Raw genomic sequence first — 20,764 nt, forward strand, 5'->3', positions numbered from 1 at the left:
ACTGCCTCTCTGTCACTGTTGTGCTCAGCAGCTCCAAGCTCTCGCTCACATTTGCTCAGGGGCTGGCCTGATGGCCAAACCAAACCCACCAGCACTTGCCTTCAGATGGGAAAGTGGATGTGAGCTGATTTCCTACACCCCAGCCCTGGAGGGAAGTAAGCACCAGAAAACCAAAGCTCCCCCTTCCCCAAAGGGCTATAAATTGGGACTGTCAGCCTGAACCTTTCTGCTCCTCACTAATTGCTTGTGGCTTCCAAAACCTGGGACAAGTTTGGGGTTTAAAATGAATATTTAGCTTGCTGTTAATAAAGGAGGCAAACATCTGTGTGGGCAGACAGTTAGGCCTGAGCTGCTGCAGTGCAGGGGGGCCAGCAGCTGCTTCACCCTGCAGAACCCCCTCTGATTTCCCCTCACCAGCAACTGGCTCCTCAGATGCCCGCTGAAAACGAGCAGGGGGCAGAAAAACCAACTAAGGAGTGTCCTGCTCTGGCCTAAGGGCTGGGAAAGTGCATTTCAGCCTCCCAAGAGCAGACAGAGCTTTTCCCTGGAGAGCCAAAGGAGAGTGGATGCTCCATGGATGCGACCAGCAAAGTATCATAGTATCACAGTATCAGTCAGGGTTGGAAGGGACCACAAGGATCATCCAGTTCCAACCCCCCTGCCATGGGCAGGGACACCCCACACTAGATCAGGATGGACAGAGCCTCAGCCAGCCTGGCCTTAAACACCTCCAGGGACAGGGCCTCAACCACCTCCCTGGCACAACCCATTCCAGGGCTTCACCACTCTCATGGGGAAGAACTTCTCCTCACCTCCAGCCTCAATCTCCCCACCTCCAGCTTCATTCCATCCCCCCTAGTCCTATCACTCCCTGAGATCCTGAGCAGTCCCTCCCCAGCCTTCCTGGAGCCCCCTTCAGATCCTGGAAGGCCACAATGAGGTCACCTGGGAGCCTTCTCTTCTGCAGACTGAACAGCCCCAACTCCCTCAGTGCTGCAGAGTCCTCTCCCTGCCGGGCTGCTGGTCCCGGTTTGGGCTTGGGGAGACACTGGAGGGCCAGGGAGTTTGGGACAGCTGGGGGAGCTCCTTGAACGGGGCTCGGTGTTGGCTGGGCTTTGGGCCAGCCACCCTCCCTCTCCATCCCTTCCCTCCCCTCCCAGATCATTTTCATGGGGCTTTAGAGGGTCCAATCCAACCGTCCCCTCCCCTTGGAGCCGGGGTGGGAGCTGCAGATTTGCCCTCCCAAACTTTCCGAGCTCCACCGGCTGATTGATCTGCGCCAGGACCAGTCGAGGAGGAGGAGGGAGGGAGGGAGGAGAGGGGGCTGGGGGGGTGGGAGGGAGGCTCGGTGCCACCCGGAGCGGGTGGGGAAGGCTGCCTGTGCCCATCGCCAAGGGCATCGGAGCGGCTGCGTGGGGAGATGCTGGGGGACCGCACGCTGCGGCTGCAGCACGGGAACCGCATCGAGGCCCTCTGCGTGCTGGGCACTCGCATCGCCGCCGATGTCTACGGGTGAGTGAGACCCTCCTCCTCCTGCTCCTCACCTCCACCTTCATCCTTGCCTTTCCTCCTTCTGCAAATCCCCTTCCTCGGTTTCCCCTCCTTCCTCCCCAAGCCCCTGACACAGCCCTGGCGCTGGGATCCCATCAGCTCTGCGGGCAGAATCCTCCCCGGGCTTTGCAAACCTGCCCCTGGTTTATCCTGCTGCAAATCCTCCTTCCTCGTTTTGCCTTCTTCCCCACCCCAAACTCCTCAGCCCTGACTGCTTGGATTTAAGGAAGAAAAATCCACCCTGGGCTTTGCAAACCTGCCCAGGTCCCAGGAAAGCTTCCAGCATCCAAGGTTTGCCTGCCACAATATTCACCCCAGCTCTGCCACAGCGATGGGTTCGACCCACCTGGGGTCAAGGGGTCCAACATCACCTCAGGAAGCTGAGGGATAAGCAGGATGAGCAGGAGCCACAAGGATGGACTGCTTTAGAAGGGGGAATTGGACAAGATGATCTCCAGAGGTCCCTTCCAACTCCTAGGAGAAGGGAGGGAAGGAATTTCAAGTGCCCAAGCAAGGGAAGCATTCGAGTTCCCAGAGCTCCAACTCTGCTCCCCTTCAAGCCAACCCAACTCTGCCCTGCAAGCTAATTATTACCATTATTATTGCCCCCAAAGGAAAGAGGTTGCCAAGCTCTTTTATTTCATGGCTCCTTGCTGCATTTGCAAATCTCACCCCTCAATACCCAAGCCCAGTTCCAACTCACCTGGCACCACCTCAGGTCAAATTCTCCTTCCCCCACCGTGGGATTCCCAAGACCTAAGCAAGAGGGCAAACCAGAGCTGTGCATAATTAAATCTAATTGAACAATTTCAGAGAGAGCAGTAAAGGAGCTCTCAGATTTCCTCTCCTCCCTCCCTCCCTCCCTCCCCCCCCCCCCCCCCTCTGCCTGGTGTGAGGCTGGCTGTCAGCATCCAGGCACCCAATAAATGATGCTGTAACCGTGATACAGGGAGAGGGCTCGGGTGTCAGGAGCTCATAAAGCACCCTCCAGGAGCTGCCAAAAACAACAACCCTGGAAAGACAGAGAAAGGAGGAGAAAAGAACAGAGAAAGGAGGAGAAAAGAGCAGAGAAAGGAGGAGAAAACAACAGAGAAAAGAGGAGGCAGGAGAGGGGAAGGGGCTGTGGAGCAGCTGGGAAAGGGCAAAGACACATCAAATTGGGAGCAGTGCACCAGCAGCTGCCTCAGGGTTGGGTAAAATCCCCCCACCCACAAGTGGAAAACTTCCCCTGCTGAAGTCTCTCATGCTGTTGGGATGAGTTCTTCAACACCCCAGCTGGATGAGAAGCTTGGATGCTTGGTTGGGATGTCCCCAGGGAAGTGCAGAGCCCAGTTTGGTTCAGGGAGGGCTGAGTGGGTGGGCTGTGATTAGTGTTGATCATTGTGCCAGGGGAGGGTTAGGTTGGACAAGAGGAACAATTTGTGTCCTGCAAGAGTGGTCAGGCACTGGCACAGGCTGCCCAGGGAGGTGGTGGAGTCCCCAGCCCTGGAGATGCTCAAGAAGTGATGGACCTGCTCCAGCCTCTCAGTGTCCTTCTTGGAGTAAGGGCCTCAAAACTCAAGCTGGTGCTCAAAGGGTGGCCTCAGCAGGGCCCTGTTCTGGCTGCTGGACCAGAAAGTTTCCCCTCAGCCTCTGCTTCTCCAGGTTGAGCAACCCCAGGGCCCTCAGCTGCTCCTCACCAGCTCTGTTCTCCAGACCCTTCCCCAGCTTTGCCCTTCTCTGGACCTGCTCCAGCCTTGGAGTGAGGACTCAAACCTGGCCCCAGGACTCAAGGTGTAGCCTCACCAGTGCCCAGTCCCTGGGCACAGCACCTGCCCTGCTCCTGCTGGCCACACTCTTGCTGATCCCAGCCAGGGTGCTGCTCACCCACCTTGGCCACCTGAGCACAGGCTGCTTCACCTCCAGCTGCTGTCACCCAGCACCCCCAAGGCTTTCTCTGCTGGGCAGTTTCCAGCCACTGCCCCCAGCCTGGAGCCTTCCTGGGGTTGTCACCCAGGTCACCACAGATGGGATGTTAGGAACTCATTAGGTTGGATATCAGGAACATTCTGTCCTGCAAGAGTGGTCAGGCACTGGCAGAGGCTGCCCAGGGAGGTGGTGGAGTCCCCATCCCTGGAGGTGTTCAAGAGACCTGTGGCCATGGCCCTTGGGGACAGGGTTTAGTGGCCATGGTGGGGTTGGGTTGCTGGCTGGATTCTATGTTCTTAGAGAGCTTTTTCAGTTGTGGTTCAGCTACACAATAGACTTTGCTTTGCTAAAATGACTCAGAAGATCCAAGGGCTGGAGCACCTCTACTGTGGGAACAGGCTGAGAGTTGGGGCTGTTGAGCTTGGTGAAGAGAAGGCTCCAGGGAGACCTCAGAGCAGCCTTCCAGTACCTGAAGGGAGCTACAGGAGAGCTGGGGAGGGACTTGTGACAATGGCTGGGAGTGCCAGGATGAGGAACAATGGCTTTGAGCTGGGAGAGAGGAGACTGAGACTGAAGATGAGGAAGAAAATCTTTAGAGTAAGGCTGAGGAGACACTGGCACAGGTTGCCCAGGGAGGCTGTGGCTGTCCCCTGCCTGGAGGTGTTCAAGGCCAGGCTGGATGAGACCTTGAGCAACCTGGGCTGGTGGGAGGTGTCCCTGCAGTTGAAAGCTCTACAACCACAGCCTGTGTTTGGCAGCTGATTGCTCTAGAACCACAGCTGTGTTTGGCAATTGATTGCTCTAGAACCACGGCTGTGTTTGGCAGCTGATTGCTCTAGAACCACGGCTGTGTTTGGCAATTGATTGCTCTAGAACCACGGCTGTGTTTGGCAGCTGATTGCTCTAGAACCATGGCCTCTGCTTGGCAGTGGGCAGCTCTAGAACCACGGCTGTGTTTGGCAATTGATTGCTCTAGAACCATGGCTGTGTTTGGCAGCTGATTGCTCTAGAACCATGGCCTCTGCTTGGCAGTGGGCAGCTCTAGAACCACAGCTGTGTTTGACAAGTGATTGCTCTAGAACCACGACTGTGTTTGGCAGCTGATTGCTCTAGAACCATGGCCTCTGCTTGGCAGTGGGCAGCTCTAGAACCACGGCTGTGTTTGGCAGGGCGGCCCCAGCCGGGGCAGTGTCCTTCGGCGTGAAGCACACGGAGGGGGTGAGCGTGGCGGTGGCCTGCAGGGGGCAGGAGGAGCTGGGGCCAAGCGCCGGCGGCGGGACGCGGTGGCCGCTGCGCGAGGGGACGGTGCTGAGCTTCAGCATGAGCCAGGCCAGCGCCGAGCTCAACGACAACAAGGTGAGAGGTGGGCTGCTGGGGCGTGGGAGCCGCGAGGAGGGGGAAGACCCTCCCCCAACCGGGGCTCTGGGGGGTTGCAGGTGACGGTCAGCTTCTACGCGGAGGGCGGGCAGCCCATCAACCAAACCGGCGTCTTCCTCACCGGCATCGGTGAGTACGAAGGCAGCAGCCCAGCCTCGCCCCTTCGGGCCCCTCAGAGCGGGGGTGTGGGGACGGGAGGGAGGGGAGGGGCAGAGGTGAAGCTGAGTTTGCCAGGTCTCTGCACCCAGCCCAACCTCCCCCCAGCCCGGGGTGACGCTGGGGGTCTGTCCGCCCAGGGATGTCTCTGGACGTGGATGCGGACCGGGACGGCGTGGTGGAAAAGAACAACCCCAACAAGGTAAGCCAGCCTCTCCCACCTGCCTGGGAGGGCCAGGGGCTGGAGAGGGCAGGAGCTCACTGAGCCCCCAGTGTGTGTCGTAGGCAAGCTGGAGCTGGGGTCCCCAGGGCCACGGAGCCATTCTGCTGGTCAGCTGCGACAAGGAGAGCCCCTTCACCCCGGCAGCAGAGAGTGACAACCAGAGAGTCTTCAACAAGGAAGGTAAACACAGCTTCCAAGGAGTCTTCCACAGCAAAAAAGAAAGAGAGTGCCCTGTTCCACCCCCTCCTTAACCTTCCTGGAGATGAACTTTTGCCTGGGAACCAGCTGCCTGTGAGCTGCTCTCCACCAAGCTGCTGAGTAAGGTCCCCTCGGGAGGGTTTTCATCTTCTGAATGCCATGCAAGCTAATTGAGGTCAAGCAAGGGCATGAAGCAGGGCCAGGAAAACAGCAGAGGTGCCACTGCTGGCAGAGCTTGGCCCAGGAATGCTTCATGCAGGTGGAAGGAGCTCGGGGCAAAGCTGGCTGCTGGGAGGCAGGAATGCAGCCTGGCTGTTCCTGGAAAACTCCAACCGCACGGAGCCGGTGCCCGGAGGCTCTCCGAGGCCAGGAGCCAGCTGTGCCAGGCCTGTGGGGAGGTACAAAAAAGCTCCAAAACACACAGCAGCAGCTTGGCTAAGCCAGGACCACGAAGCGGGGGTTAGCCAGGTTGCAGAGGTTGGTTGGGAGGGAAGAGGAAATGTCTTGGTGCGGGAGATGCAGCCTCCAGCGGGGAGCACACGAAGCAGCCTGAGCTGCATCCTGCCATCACCCACCACCCACCTCCCCCATCCTCCTTGCTTTGCACCCCAGACCTGCAGGACATGTCTCGGATGGTCCTGAGGACTGAAGGGCCCCAGCGCCTGCCCCGGGGCTATGAAATCGTTCTCCATACTCCAGTCTCCGATGCAGACAAGGTTGGGGTCTTCTATATGCAGAGTAAGTCCTCCCTCACCTCCTCTTCTGCCCCTTCCTCTTTGTTTGTGGTGCCTCTGAGACCCCTCCAAACTCTTTGCCTGTGGCTTGGCCCTCCCCATGCTTTTCAAAGAGCAGTTTTGAGTCAGAGAATTGGAGGAGCCCTCTAAAGATCATCATTGAGTCCAAACACCTACCCAGCACTCCCTGCACCATTAACCATGTCCCCAGGGCTCACACAAAGCAACTCACGACCCCAAGGCTCACACAAAGCAACAACTCATGTCCCCAAAGCCCACACAAAGCAACTCATGCCCTCAGCATTCCTTCTCCAAGATTTTCTGGTGTTGAACATTCTCTCTTCTGAATCAGCTGGAAAACCTTGGAGATTACTACCTGAAAACTCCCTGAGAGGAGGTTGGAGCCAGGTGGGGGTTGGTCTCTAACAGAATAGAGAATTCACCAGGTTGGAAAAGAGCTCAGAGATCATCCAGTCCAACCTCTCCCCCAGCACCCTCTGATCAACTCAACCATGGCACCAAGGGCCTCAGCCAGGCTCTTCCTAAACACCTCCAGGAATGGGGAGTCCACCACCTCCCTGGGCAGCACATTCCCATGGCCAATCTCTCCTGCTGGGAAGAACTTCCTCCTCACCTCCAGCCTGAACCTCCCCTGGCACAGCTTGAGACTGTGTCCTCTTGTTCTGGGGCTGGGTGCCTGGGAGAAGAGCCCAACCCCCACCTGGCTCCAACTTCCCTTCAGGGAGTTGGAGAGAGCAATGAGGTCTCCCCTGAGCCTCCTCTTCTCCAGGCTAAGCAACCCCAGCTCCCTCAGCCTCTCCTCCCAGGGCTGTGCTCCAGACCCCTCCCCAGCTTTCTTGCCCTTCTCTGGACACCTTCCAGCAGCTCAACCTCTTTCCTAACCTGAGGAGCCCAGAACTGGACACAGGACTCAAGGTGTGGCCTAAGCAGTGCTGAGCACAGGGCACAAGGACTTCCCTGCTCCTGCTGGCCACACTCTTCCTGCTGCAGGCCAGGATGCCCTTGGCCTTCTTGGCCCCCTGGGCACACTGCTGGCTCCTGTTCAGCCTACTATCAACCAGCACCCCCAGGTCCCTTTCTGCCTGGCCGTTCTCCAGCCACTCTGACCCCAGCTCCAGAAGCTCCAGCACAGAGGGGTTCTGGTAGCCCCTTGCACCCAAAAGCTTGAAAGCACCACAGGAGCTCTGCAGCTTGTCCTCCTTCCCCTTTCTCCTGCTGCAGATCCCTTCTTTGGGCAGCGCTACATCCACGTGCTGGGCCAGAAGAAGCTCTACCACACCGTGCAGTACACCGGGGGGGCTGCCGAGCTCGAGTTCTTTGTGGAGGGGCTCTGCTTTCCTGATGACACCTTCTCTGGGCTGGTCTCCATCCACGTCAGCCTCCTGGAGTCCCCCACTGAGGTCTGGAGTCTTCAGGGAAAGGGTGCAGATAGGAGGCTGCAACGGCCTGGGGAGCATGGAGAAGGGGATTGAATGGAGAGCGGTTGTCAGCAATTTGCCCTCCCCCTTCTCCCCTCCCCCAACAAATGACCTGGAGGGCAGGGTGTCTGGGGGGAGGGGGGGACAGTGGTGACTGGGGTGTGGAAATCCCATGTTTCCACTTGTCTCACCCAGGGTATCCCCCCCACACCAATCTTCACCGACACCGTGGTGTTCAGGGTAGCTCCGTGGATCATGACCCCCAACACCCTGGCACCGGTGAACCTCTTCGTCTGCAGGTAAAGGCCCTGGGACCATGTCCTCCCAGCCCAGCCCGCCCCAGAGACTGCCTGGAGGTCACCAAGACAGGCTGGGGGGGCAGAGGGGGGGAGGTGATGGGCAGAGGGCAAGGGGATATCCATCCTCCAGCAGCCCTTCATCCCCTTCCCTCCCGCTCTCCCAGCATGAAGGACAACTACCTCTTCATCAAGGAGATCAAAGACCTGGTGAGCAAGGCTGGCTGCGAGCTGAGGGCTTGCTTTGGCTACATCAACCGTGGGGACCGCTGGATGCAGGTAGGACTGGGCACTAGGGGAGGGGCACAGCTCTGCCCTCCCTGCTGCTGTGCCCCACCTGGGGTTTTTCCCCCTCCCTTCTTTAGGACGAGGTTGAGTTTGGCTACACCCACGCCCCCCACAAGAGCTTCCCCGTGGTGCTGGACTCCCCTCGAGACGGAGGGCTGGGGCAGTTCCCCATCAAGGAGCTGCTGGTAAGAGCAGGATGCTCACTTGCATTGCCTGAGGAGCAGCTTCCTTAGGCTTAGCCTCTTCCACCCCTCCTAAACCCCCACTTGACCTTGGCTCCTCGGGGGGCTCACAGCAGCCTGAAAAATGAGCTCCACACCGCTGCGTGGAGTTAATTGCCAGGTCCACTTCCAGCTGGGAGGACACCACCAACTTTCTCCCTCCTCAAACCAAGGGTCAGAGCCTGATCCACACCCCAGCCACCCAGACAACCTTTTCTCTAGAAAGACAAGAGGAGAAAGGAGGAGCTCTGGGAATGAAAGGCTTTTGCCAGGCACCAGGACAGCAGTGGATTTAGAATCATAGAATCAATAAGGTTGGGAAAGACCTCAGAGATCATCAAGTCCAAGCTGTCACCCAAGCCCTCATGACTACTAAACCATGGCTCCAAGTGCCTCATCCAATCCCCTCTTGAACACCTCCAGGGGACTCCACCACCTCCCTGGGCAGCACATCCCAAGGGCAAACTACTCCCTCTGGGAAGAACTTTCTCCTCACCTCCAGCCTAAACTTCCCCTGGCACAGCTTGAGACTGTGTCCTCTTATTCTGGTGCTGCTTGCCTGCCTGGGAGAAGAGCCCAACCCCCACCTGGCTCCAACCTCCCTTCAGGGAGTTGGAGAGAGCAAGAAGGTCTCCCCTGAGCCTCCTCTTCTCCAGGCTATTTCTCCACCCTGAGTGTGCCAGCAGTGGGCTGGGTTTTTTTTCCCCCTTTCCTCTACATTTGTGATTATGCAGCAGAAGAGGAAAGGGAACCACAAGAGAGGTGAACTTACTACCTCAGAAGAGAACAAGATTCAGTCAGCTGCCCAAAACACTCCCATGGGACTTCTTTGCCAGGGCCAAGGGCCAGCCATGGGCAGGGCACACAGAGAAAGCTGCCTGGGAGAGAAGTGACCCTGGCCAGGGCATTTTGGAAGAGAAAAAGGTGACCTGAATGATCCCTTTGAGCTATCACAGCTTCACAGATTGCATTGGGTTGGAAGGGACCCTCAAAGGTCATCTTGTGCAACCCCCCTGCAGTCAGCAGGGACACCCCCAACTAGAGCAGGCTGCCCAGGGTCACATCAAGTCTGGTCTTGAATGTCTCCAGGGATAGGGCCTCAGACACGTCCCTGGGCAACCTGTTCCATACCAACCCCTCTGCTCTGCCCTAGTGTCGAGGGTTGAGGGGGAGGCCCAGCCACAGCTGCAATACTGTGTCCAGTTTGGGGCTCCCCAGTTCAAGAGGGACAGAGACCTGCTGGAGAGAGTCCAATGGAGAGCTACCAGGATGACTGGGGGACTTGAGCATCTCCCCTGTGAAGAGAGACTGAGAGCCCTGGGGCTGTTTAGTCTGGAGAGGAGAAGGCTGAGAGGGATCTGATCAATGACTATCAATATCTGAGGGGTGGGGGTCAGGATGAAGGTGCCAGGTCCTTTGTGGTGGTGCCCAGTGATAGGACAAGGAACAACAGGCACAAGCTGGAACCCAGGGAGTTCCACCTCAACAGGAGGAGGCAATTCTTTGGTGTGAGGCTGCTGGAGCCCTGCAGCCGGCTGCCCAGCGAGGTTGTGGAGCCTCCTTCTCTGGAGGCTTTCAAGGCACAGCTGGATGCATTCCTGTGTGACCTGCCCTGAGTGATCCTGCTCTGGCAGGGGGGGGTTGGACTCACTGACCTCTGAAGGGCCCTTCCAACCCCTACCACTGGGACTCTGTGATGCAGACAGCAGAGGACAAGCCCAAGAGCCACCAAATCTCCGCCTGGCTCCACCCTTGGCCCCGAGAGCCACCTCAACCCCGATCCTCTCTCAGACAGTAAGAGGAGAAGGAGGCCAGGTCGCATTTTTTCGGCCACAGGTCACTGTGGGGGGGCAGGTGAGGTGCTTTCAGGACTTTTCTCATGCCTGGGATGAGTACATGCAGTCCTGGCCTCCGCCAGGCAGGGTGGGAACAGCAGCACCACGCTGCCCCTTCGCCAGCCGCCGCTCTCTGTCCTCGTTGGGCGCCGCTGGGCTTCCTATTTGCAGAAGCAATTTCAGCCTCTGGAGCTGCTAACACATTATGCTCCAATTTCTCCTTTAGAGCCTCCCCTAATCCCTGCTCCTTATCCTTCCAATCTCATTTTCCAGCCAGGAATGTTCAGCCAAAAAAGCAGCCAGCCTGGGTCTTCCTCTTGTCTTCAGCCAAAGCCCTAAGCCCTCGGGACCCCAGAGCAGCAGGGGGGGAAAGAGATGAGGAGGAATTAGCCCTTCCAAAAAAGATAAATCAATCTGGAACTGATAGGACTTGGATGCAACCCTCCAAGCTGGGGTGAACCAGAGCCTTGACAGTTGAAACCACCCCAGCCCTGTCGTTTATTAAACTGAAATAAGCCTGGAGCAGGTGGTTGGTGCCCAGCCCCTCCTGCAGCACCCAGGGAAGGGTCAGACCCCTCTGACATCCTTCACACACACACCCCAAAAGGCAGGGGCAGGGCCTCAGAGGTGGCTCCTTGCTTCTTCCAGTCACCCTCAAATGAACCAAAACCCCCCCAAAAGAATCCCAAAGGCAATTTCTAGACCATAACCAGGCCCCCTCAGGTCTCCCTGCTCATTTTTTACCCCTCCCCAGGGCTTGGTTTTTTCCCCCCCTAGGAAACCCAACACTAAGTGACTGAGATTTAGTGCAAACCCAACAGACACCTGATCCAGTTCCAGGGCTGCCATCAGCTCCAAGCCCTTGTTGACTTGAACTGGAGACTAAGGACAAGCTCAAGGCAGGATTTTTGTCCCATTGCTGTCATTTTTGGCCCCCTCTTTAAAGCCTGCAGTCTCTCCCTCGGGCACCTGACCCTGGCACATGGCAACCAAGGGGTAATTAACCCTTGCACGCACCCCACCCGCAATCCCAGGTTGTATTAAGTGCTGGAAATCAGGACTTCAATTGGATGTGAGGCAAGTGCAGCCCTTTGGGTGGCTCTTATGCCCCAGGGTGGATTTATCCCCAGGGGCTGAAGTTCATCAAGCTCAACAAAAGCCATCCAGAAGCTCAGCTTCAGGGCTACCCCAGCACCTAATTAGCTTAATGGGGACACTTAAACATTGGCTGCGAGACAGCAGAGGAGATCTCTGCCTGGCACAGCAGCCCAGCTCTGCCCCTGGCATCTGCCAGGCGACCCAGAGACTATTATCCTCTTGCTTTTCGCTCTTTCCTACCCATGGGCAGCTTCATGCTTCACATTTTTACCCCCAGGAGCAGGTCTGAGCCCGGCAGGAGGGCTAAAAGCAAAGAGATGGAGGCAGAGGGAGCTAAGGACAAAGCCCACAGCCATTCCTCTTTCTCCAGGGCCCTGATTTTGGCTATGTGAGCAGAGAGCCTCTCTTTGAAGCCATCACCAGCCTGGACTCCTTTGGCAACCTAGAGGTCAGCCCTCCTGTGACCGTGGCAGGGAAGGAGTATCCCTTGGGCAGGATCCTCATCGGCAGCAGCTTCCCCACGTAAGAGATGGCAAATTCACAAGGTTGGGGGCAGGGGAACCAGGAGTGCCCCTAAACCTCATCAAAATCCTGTTAATGAGCTTCATCAGGCACTCCTTGAGCAGCTGCCCCCCTGGGCCTCCTCGGGGTGGGTGAACCCAACCCCAGCGCTCAGCCTTTGCCTTCCAGCTTTGCTTTCCTTCGCCTCGGCAGCAGCTTCTGTGCAGCCACCTCTTGCTGCAGGGATCTTTCTTCCCCTTTATTCCCTCTCTTGGGGGGGGGATGCTTTGCCCCCCCAGGTCTGCAGGGAGGAGGATGACCAGAGTGGTGAGGGATTTCCTCTACGCCCAGCAAGTGCAGGCTCCCGTGGAGCTCTACTCGGACTGGCTGGCCGTGGGCCACGTCGATGAGTTCGTCACTTTCGTGCCCACCTCCGATGCAAAGGTACCCCCAAAGCCCTGAGGCTTCCCCTTCTGAGGTCCAGCTGGAGCAGGGAAGTCCTTCTGCCCCTGTGCTCAGCACTGCTCAGGCCACACCTGGAGTCCTGTGTCCAGCTCTGGGCTCCTCAGGTTAGGAAAGAGGTTGAGCTGCTGGAAGGTGTCCAGAGAAGGGCAAGGAAGCTGGGGAGGGGTCTGGAGCACAGCCCTGTGAGGAGAGGCTGAGGGAGCTGGGGTTGCTTAGCCTGGAGGAGAGGAGGCTCAGGGGAGACCTTCTTGCTCTCTCCAACTCCCTGAAGGGAGGTTGGAGCCAGGTGGGGGTTGGGCTCTTCTCCCAGGCACCCAGCAGCAGAACAAGAGGACACAGTCTCAAGCTGTGCCAGGGAAGGTTCAGGTTGGATGTGAGGAAGAAGTTCTTCCCAGCAAGAGAGATTGGCCATTGGAATGTGCTGCCCAGGGAGGTGGTGGAGTCCCCATCCCTGGAGGTGTTTAGGAGGAGCCTGGATGAGGCACTTGGTGCCATGGTTTAGTTGATCAGATGGTGTTGGGTGACAGGTTGAACTCGATGATCTCAGAGGTCTTTTCCAACCTCATTGATTCTATGGTTCTAGGAGCAGAGGGCTGGAGCTGCTCTGCTGTGAGCACAGCCTGAGGGAGTTGGGGTTGTGCAGGCTGCAGAAGAGAAGGCTTCCAGGAGACCTCATTGTGGCCTTCCAGGATCTGCAGGGGGCTCCAAGAAAGCTGGGGAGGGACTTTGGAGGGTGTCAGGGAGTGATAGGACTGGGGGGGATGGAGCAAAGCTAGAAGTGGAGAGATTGAGATTGGCTGTGAGGAAGAAGTTGTTCCCCATGAGGGTGGTGAGAGCCTGGCACAGGTTGCCCAGGGAGGTGGTGGAAGCCTCCTGCCTGGAGGTGTTTGCAGCCAGGCTGGAGGTGGCTGTGAGCAACCTGCTGCGGTGTGAGGTGTCCCTGCCCATGGCAGGGGGTTGGAGCTGGCTGAGCCTTGAGCTCCCTTCCCCCCCGACAGCTCTGTGGTTCTGTGCCTCTCCCCTCTCCCCGCAGCGGTTCCGGATGCTGCTGGCCAGCCCTGCAGCCTGCTACAAGCTCTTTCGGGAGAAGCAGAAGGAAGGCCAGGGGGAGGCCACCATGTTCAAAGGCAAGGGGGCAGGGGGGTGGCTGGGGTCAGGCTTTGCTGGCAGCGCAGGCAGCCGGCCCCATGGCGGCAGCGCCCGGGTGCCGTGCGGGCACTGGGGAGCCGTGGGGACCTTTGCCCACCCAGCTGTCCTTCACAGCTGGCAAGCAGGGTGGCTGCCCACCATACCCAGCCTTCTGCAGCCCTATTCTGGGAAAGTGAGTGGGATGGGAGGGATAAAGGTCTCTGCGTGGAGAGGATGCTTGCTTGGTGGGAAGGAGGAGCGATGGGAATGCAGGCAGAGCTCTGTGTCACGGAGTGGGACAGCCAAAGGCTTTCACCTGCCCTCAACTCAGCACCATTTCTCTTCTCCCTTGTGGTGGGTTGAAATCACCCCCCAGTCCAGCTCTGGGCCCCTCAGTTTAGGAAAGATGTTGAGATGCTGGAAGGTGTCCAGAGAAGGGCAAGAAAGCTGGGGAGGGGTCTGGAGCACAGCCCTGGGAGGAGAGGCTGAGGGAGCTGGGGTTGCTTAGCCTGCAGAAGAGGAGGCTCAGGGGAGACCTTCTTGCTCTCTCCAACTCCCTGAAGGGAGGCTGTAGCCAGGGGGGGTTGGTCTCTTCTCCCAGGCAGGCACCCAGCCCCAGAACAAGAGGACACAGTCTCAAGCTGTGCCAGGGGAGGTTCAGGCTGGATGTTAGGAAGAAATTCTTCCCAGCAAGAGAGATTGGCCATGGGGATGTGCTGCCCAGGGAGGTGGTGGAGTCCCCATCCCTGGAGGAGTTTAAGAAGGGATTTGATGGGGTGCTTGGTGCCATGGTTTAGCTGATCAGATGGTGTTGGGTGATAGGTTGGACTTGATGATCTCTGAGGTCTGTTCCAACCTGGTTAATTCTAGTCCATTCTATTCCATTCCATTCCATTCTATTCCATTCCATTCCATTCTATTCTAATTTGGGAGGAGGGGAGGTTGTGGGGTGTAATTTCAAAAGGCAAAGTTAGTTTGTACACCTAAGTTTGTTAGTTATCAGCCCAGAGGCATTAATTAGATCTTATCACTCTTTCCACCTCGACATCCACTGGTAATCAATTTATTGCCATTCTACCACTCTCTGCTCAAGGTCTGGGGAAGATTCCCTAAGCACCAGCCTAAAACTGCCACATCCCCACAGCAATGACCTTTTGCTTGCCAGTTTGGTCCTCCTTTCACTCTGTGTTTGGAACAGCCACAAGAGGGTTGAGGGAAGGTCTCCACACCTCCATGGCTCCCTCTGAGTCACTGAGGAGAGAGACTTGGGGGTGCTGGTGGACAAAAAGCTCACCAGGAGCTCTCAGTGTGCACTTGCAGCCCGCAAAGCCAATCAGATCCTGGGCTGCATCAGGAGAAGTGTGGCCAGCAGGGCAAGGGAGGTGATTCTCCCCCTCTGCTCAGCTCTGGGGAGACCCCACCTGGAGTCCTGCCTCCAGTTCTGGAGCCCCTATGGCAAGAGGGATGTGGAGGTGCTGGAAGGTGTCCAGAGCAGGGCCAGGAGGATGAGCAGAGGGCTGGAGCTGCTCTGCTGTGAGCACAGACTGAAGGAGTTGGGGCTGTTCAGTCTGGAGAAGAGAAGGCTCCCAGGTGACCTCATTGTGGCCTTCCAGGCTCTGCAGGGGGCTGCAGGAAGGCTGGGGAGGGACTGCTCAGGATCTCAGGGAGTGATAGGACTAGGGGGAATGGAATGAAGCTGGAGGTGGGGAGATTGAGGCTGGAGGTGAGGAGGAAGTTCTTCCCCATGAGAGTGGTGAAGCCCTGGACTGGGTTGTGCAGGGAGGTGGTTGGGGCCCCAGCCCTGGAGGTGTTTGCGGCCAGGCTGGCTGAGGCTGTGGCCAGGCTGATCTAGTGTGGGGTGTCCCTGCCCATGGCAGGGGGGTTGGAACTAAATGATCCTTGTGGTCCCTTCCCACCCTGAATGAAACTATGAAACTATGAAACTATGTCCCTGAAGAAGGGCTGACCTCCCTGGAGGTGGCAGCTGTGGGGCTGATGGAGCTGAGTGGAGAAATTTAGCAGGCAGGGATTGCTGTGGGCAGGAGGATGGAGGAGAGACTCTTTCCAACTCTCTTTCCCATGGGGAGAGTTTTAATTCCTGCCCAGTTTCCCAATAAACCAAGAACTGGGACTCCCAGCAGCCTTAGCCCCAAGGCAATGGTTTGAAATGAGAGGAGAGCAGATTTAGATTGGAGGTTAGGGATAAGAGCACTGTGAGGCTGCTGGAACACTGCAACAGGTTGCCCAGGGAGGTGGTTGAGGCTCCATCCCTGGAGGTATTCAAGGCTCTGAGCAACCTGATCTAGTGGAGGATGTCCCTGCCGGCCGCAAGGGGGTTGGCCTCTCTAGGCCAACCTTTGGAGGTCCCTTCCAACCCAGACCATTCCAGGATCCCATGAAATGGGGATCTGGGGGCCTCTTTTTCCATCTCTGTTGCATGTTTTCAGCTGGGATCCTGCCAGCACTGCTTGATTTTGACAAGGCTTTGCATCTGCAGGCTACACAGGGATGGACACCAAACGAGTCACCATCAACAAAGTCCTTTCCAACGACCTCCTGGTGCAGCAGAACCAATATGTGCAGGTAACTGCCAAGAGGAGTGCTGATAATGGATACTGCTTCCAATAACTGCCCCAGGGTGGGGCTAAACCTTCAGGGAGGTGTTGGATTCTTCTCTGGTATGAGGTGCTTTTGGGGACCATGCTCACCTGCATCCCCCATCCCCTTCCATCTGCTCTTCTCCACCCTTGGAGGTTTTCAAAGCCAGGTTGGTGTGAGATGCTTCTGGGGACCGTGCCCACCTGCATCCCTCCTCCTCAACCTGCTCTTCTCCATCCCTCCAGGTGTTCAAGGCCAGGCTGGATGGGGCTTTGAGCAGCCTGAGCTGGTGGGAGGGGTCCCTGCCCATGGCACAGAGTTGGAACTGGCTGATCTTCAAGGTCCCTTCCAACCCAACCCATTCTAAGGTTCTATGCCTTGGGCCAGGAAGAGCTCTGGAAGGGAAAGTCCTTCTCAAATGTCACATCAAGCTTAGCAATTCTTGAGCTGCCTGCTCAGCCATGGGCAGCACACTTCCAGGCCTCCTGCAGGGTTTGGCAGCATGATAAAGACAATGGTCAATGGAAAATTGGTGAGAAGCCAAACCAGGCCATGAAGAGAGACTGTGCTGCTTGGGGCAACCAGGGTGGGAGAGAAGAGCTGGAGGCTGAAGGGGGAAAGCCATCAGGAAGCCACTGAGTTGGCTTTCCCATCAGCATTTTCCTGGAGCTGTGTGGTCTAGAATCATTGAGTCATTGAATTGTCAGGGGTGGAAGGGACCTCAAGGATCAGCCAGTTCCAACCCCCCTGCCATGGGCAGGGACACCTCACACCAGCCCAGGTTGCTCAAGGCCCCATCCAACCTGGTCTTGAACACCTGGAGGGATGGAGAAGAGCAGGTTGAGGAGGAGGGATGCAGGTGGGCATGGTCCCCAGCAGCATCTCACACCAACCTGGCTTTGAAAACCTCCAAGGATGGAGAGGAGCAGATGGAAGGGAGTGGGGGATGCAGGTGAGCATGGTCCCCAAAAGCATCTCATACCAGAGAAGAATCAGAATCCAACACCTCCCTGAAGGTTTAGCCCCACCCTGGGGCTAAATGGAAAGGGCTGGGGGATGCAGGTGAGCATGGTTCCCAGCTCTGGGGCTGGTGTTGGGTGGCCCCTGCTGAGGACAAGCCCAAACCCTTCTGTGGTCCCCTCCAGCGCTGCATCGACTGGAACAGGGACATCCTCAAGAAGGAGCTGGGCTTGACAGAGGAGGACATCATCGACCTGCCAGCCCTCTTCAAGCTGGACAAGCAGGGCAAAGCTGTGCCATACTTCCCCAACATGGTGAGGGTGCTTCCCTTCTAAACCCAGCTCATTCAGCCAGGATGAGTCCCCAGAGCTGTCCCACAGCAAAAAAAAAGCAGCACAATATTTCCAGCTGCCCAGGCACAGCAAACCTCTCCAGCCCAGCCTGGCTAAGCTCAGCTCTGCCAGGGCTTTGTTTGCTGTGGGGTTAACCTATGCAGTTTTGAGGTGGCAACCTGTTCAAGTGGTGAAACTGCAAGGTGTGGGGAATGTTTTACTGATGGAAAGTGACCAAGGGACCTGGGGGTGTTGAGCCTGGAGTAAAGGAGGCTGAGGGGAGACCACCTGGCTCTCTACAACTCCCTGAAAGGAGGTTGGAGTGAGGTGGGTTTGGTCTCTTCTCCCCAAGGAACAAGGGAGAGGGCAAGAGGAAATGGCCTCAAGTTGCCCCAAATGAGGTTTAGGTTGAACATGAGGAATAATTTCTTCCCCTTGAGGGTTGTCCAGGCCTGGCCCAGGCTGCCCAGGGCAGAGATGCAGTCCCCATCCCTGGAGGGCTTCCAAAGCCCTGGAGATGTGGTGCTGAGGGCCATGGTTTGGTGGTGCCCTGAGCAGTGCTGGGTTAAGGGTTGGACTCCATGCTCTTAAAGGCCTCTTCCAACCCAAACAATTCTGTGACTGTAAGAAAGGGGAAAGGTGATGATGGATTTGGAAACGTGGGGGGAGGGGGCTGTAAAAAGCAGCACCATCACTGGAGGTGTTCAGGAAGAGACTGGATGGGGTGCTTGGTGCCATGGGTTAGTTGATCAGATGGTGTTGGGTGATAGGCTGGACTCAATGATCTCAAAGGTCTCTTCCAACCTGGTTAATTATAACTCTAACTCCAATACCAATGCAGCATTTTGGAGTGAGGCTGCTGAAGAAGGTTGGTATCACAATATCACCATCTCCCAGTACATTAGAGGTTGGAATGGACCTCCAGAGATCATTGGGTCCAACCCCCCCCACTGTCAGAGCAGGACCAGCCAGGGTACCCTGCAGGGGAAAGCATCCAGGCAGGTTTTGAATGTCTCCAGAGAAGGAGACTCCACAGCCTCCCCAGGCAGCCTGCTCCAGGGCTCCATCACCCTCGCTGCGAAGAAGTTTCTCCTCATGCTGAGGTGAAACCTTCTCTGCTCAAGCTTGACCCTGGAGGAGGTGAAACCTTCTCTGCTCAAGCTTGACCCTGGAGGAGGTGAAACCTTCTCTGCTCAAGCTTGACCCTGGAGGAGGTGAAACCTTCTCTGCTCAAGCTTGACCCTGGAAGAGGTGAAACCTTCTCTGCTCAAGCTTGACCCTGGAGGAGGTGAAACCTTCTCTGCTCAAGCTTGACCCTGGAGGAGGTGAAACCTTCTCTGCTCAAGCTTGACCCTGGAGGAGGTGAAACCTTCTCTGCTCAAGCTTGACCCTGGAGGAGGTGAAACCTTCTCTGCTCAAGCTTGACCCTGGAGGAGGTGAAACCTTCTCTGCTCAAGCTTGACCCTGGAGGAGGTGAAACCTTCTCTGCTCAAGCTTGACCCTGGAGGAGGTGAAACCTTCTCTGCTCAAGCTTGACCCTGGAAGAGGTAAAACCTTCTCTGCTCAAGCTTGACCCTGGAGGAGGTGAAACCTTCTCTGCTCAAGCTTGACCCTGGAGGAGGTGAAACCTTCTCTGCTCAAGCTTGACCCTGGAGGAGGTGAAACCTTCTCTGCTCAAGCTTGACCCTGGAGTTCCTTGGCTTACTCTTCCCCTTGGACTTCACCCAGCCCAACCCCGTTGCCCTCCTCCGTCTCACCCCCGCAGGTCACCATGATCATCCTGGCCAAGGACTTGGGCATCCCCAAACCCTTTGGCCCCGTGACGGGGGGGGAGTGCTGCCTGGAGCGCAGGACCCGCTGCCTGCTGGAGCCCCTGGGCCTTCGCTGCCGCTTCCTGGAGGAGGTGGCCTCCTACCACGGCAGCCTGGGCGAGGTTCGCTGCGGCACCAACGTCCAGCGGCAGCCCTTCGCCTTCAAGTGGTGGCACGTCACGCCGTAGCGGGGCCGCGCTCCCCCTCCCGCCGCCCTCCCCTGGGGCTTTCTCAGCCTGTGTGTTGCTTGTGATTCAGTTAATAAACCAATCTGCTGTGAGGAAAACGGCTGAGGAACGGAAATAACAAAGAGTGATCGGTGGGAGAGTGCAGGGAGGGCAGGGGGCTGCCGTGTCAGCCTGCCTGGCAGTAGGGCAAGGTGGAAGGGTCTGGGCACCCACCCTGGAAAAAAGAGTGGGGCTAGGAGTTAAGGGAGGGACACAGCGGTCTGTGCCTTGGCCAGGAAGGTGGGGTACAGGCATCCTGGCCCCACAATTTAGGCTTCATCATAGAATCATCAGGGTTGGAAGGGAGCTCAAGGCTCAGCCAGCTCCAACCCCCTGCCATGGGCAGGGACACCTCACACCACAGCAGGTTGCTCACAGCCACCTCCAGCCTGGCTGCAAACACCTCCAGGCAGGAGGCTTCCACCACCTCCCTGGGCAACCTGTGCCAGGCTCTCACCACCCTCCTGGGGAACAACTTCTTCCTCACATCCAAACCAGGTTGGAAGAGACCTTCAAGATCATCGTGTCCAACCCATCAACCAATCCAACCCACCCAAACAGCTAACCCATGGCATCCAATCTCAGTCTCCCCATTCCTAGTTTTGCTCCATCCCCCCCAGCAAAGCCTGGAGGAGGCACTGAGTGCTATGGTCTGGTTGATCAGTTAGGGTTGGGTGATTGGTTGGACTTGATGATCTTGGAGGTCTCTTCCAAGCTGGCTGATGCTGTGATTCATGCACGAGGCTGGGGATGAGGCTGTGCGTGCCCAGGTGGCCTTCTTGCATCAGCAATGCTGTGCCCAGCAGGGCTCAGCCAGGAATTGTCCTCCAGCACTGGGCACTGCTGAGGCCATAGCTTGAATCTTGGGATCAGTCCTGGGCTCCTCACTCCAAGAAGGACGTTGAGAGGCTGGAGCAGGTCTAGAGAAGGGCAGGGAAGCTGGGGAAGGGTCTGGAGAACAGGGCTGGGGAGGAGCAGCTAAGGGAGTTGCGGGTGTTGAGCCTGGAGAAGAGGAGGCTGAGGAGAGACCTTCTGGCTCTCTGCAGCTCCCTGAAAGGAGGCTTGAGCCAGGTTGGGCTCTTCTCCCAGGGGACAAGCCACAGGACAAGAGCAGATGACCTAAAGTTGTCCTAGGCGAGGCTTAGGGCGTTAAAAGAAACTTCTTCACTGGAAGGGTTCTCAAAGCCTGGCCCAGGCTGCCCAGGGAAGGGGTTGAATCCCCACCCGTGGGGGGGTATCAAACCCGCAGAGATGTGGTGCTGGGGGCCAGGGTTCAGCCGCAGCCTTGCCAGAGCTAGGGAACGCTTGGACTGCAGGATCCTCAAGCTCTGCTCCAAGCAAAACGAGCGCATGGCTCCAGCCCACGCGCACGCCGTGCGCCGCAAGGCTCGCCGCACTCAAGATGGCGCCTCCCTGGC

The 20,764-nt window shown here is 57.3% G+C and overlaps 1 protein-coding gene across 1 annotated transcript; it reads left to right on the forward strand.

Annotated features, from left to right (window-relative positions):
- Positions 1 to 1,383: 1,383 nt before the first annotated feature.
- On the forward strand, positions 1,384 to 19,395 carry LOC137453468 (protein-arginine deiminase type-2-like). Its single transcript, XM_068162723.1, has 16 exons — positions 1,384 to 1,512; positions 4,629 to 4,815; positions 4,896 to 4,965; positions 5,133 to 5,194; positions 5,278 to 5,395; positions 6,026 to 6,151; positions 7,390 to 7,568; positions 7,782 to 7,885; positions 8,050 to 8,161; positions 8,248 to 8,355; positions 11,695 to 11,846; positions 12,125 to 12,269; positions 13,324 to 13,417; positions 15,916 to 16,001; positions 17,162 to 17,290; positions 19,074 to 19,395. The coding sequence occupies exons 1-16, from the start codon at positions 1,421 to 1,423 to the stop codon at positions 19,305 to 19,307; spliced, it is 1,998 nt and encodes a 665-aa protein (XP_068018824.1). The 5' UTR covers positions 1,384 to 1,420; the 3' UTR covers positions 19,308 to 19,395.
- The last annotated feature ends 1,369 nt before the right edge of the window (positions 19,396 to 20,764 follow it).

The sequence above is a fragment of the Melanerpes formicivorus genome, unplaced genomic scaffold (genome assembly GCF_026170545.1).
Source record: "Melanerpes formicivorus ecotype bairdi unplaced genomic scaffold, bMelFor1.0.p_v2 SCAF_67, whole genome shotgun sequence".
Taxonomy (NCBI): domain Eukaryota; kingdom Metazoa; phylum Chordata; class Aves; order Piciformes; family Picidae; genus Melanerpes; species Melanerpes formicivorus.

Bases quoted from the DNA above. Each gene is read 5' to 3' on its own strand.
- LOC137453468 (XM_068162723.1), top strand. From the start codon at position 1,421: ATGCTGGGGGACCGCACGCTGCGGCTGCAGCACGGGAACCGCATCGAG. The intron at 11,847-12,124 runs GTAAGAGATGGC...TTGCCCCCCCAG, and splicing joins ATCGGCAGCAGCTTCCCCAC to GTCTGCAGGGAGGAGGATGA. The intron at 12,270-13,323 runs GTACCCCCAAAG...CTCTCCCCGCAG, and splicing joins TGCCCACCTCCGATGCAAAG to CGGTTCCGGATGCTGCTGGC.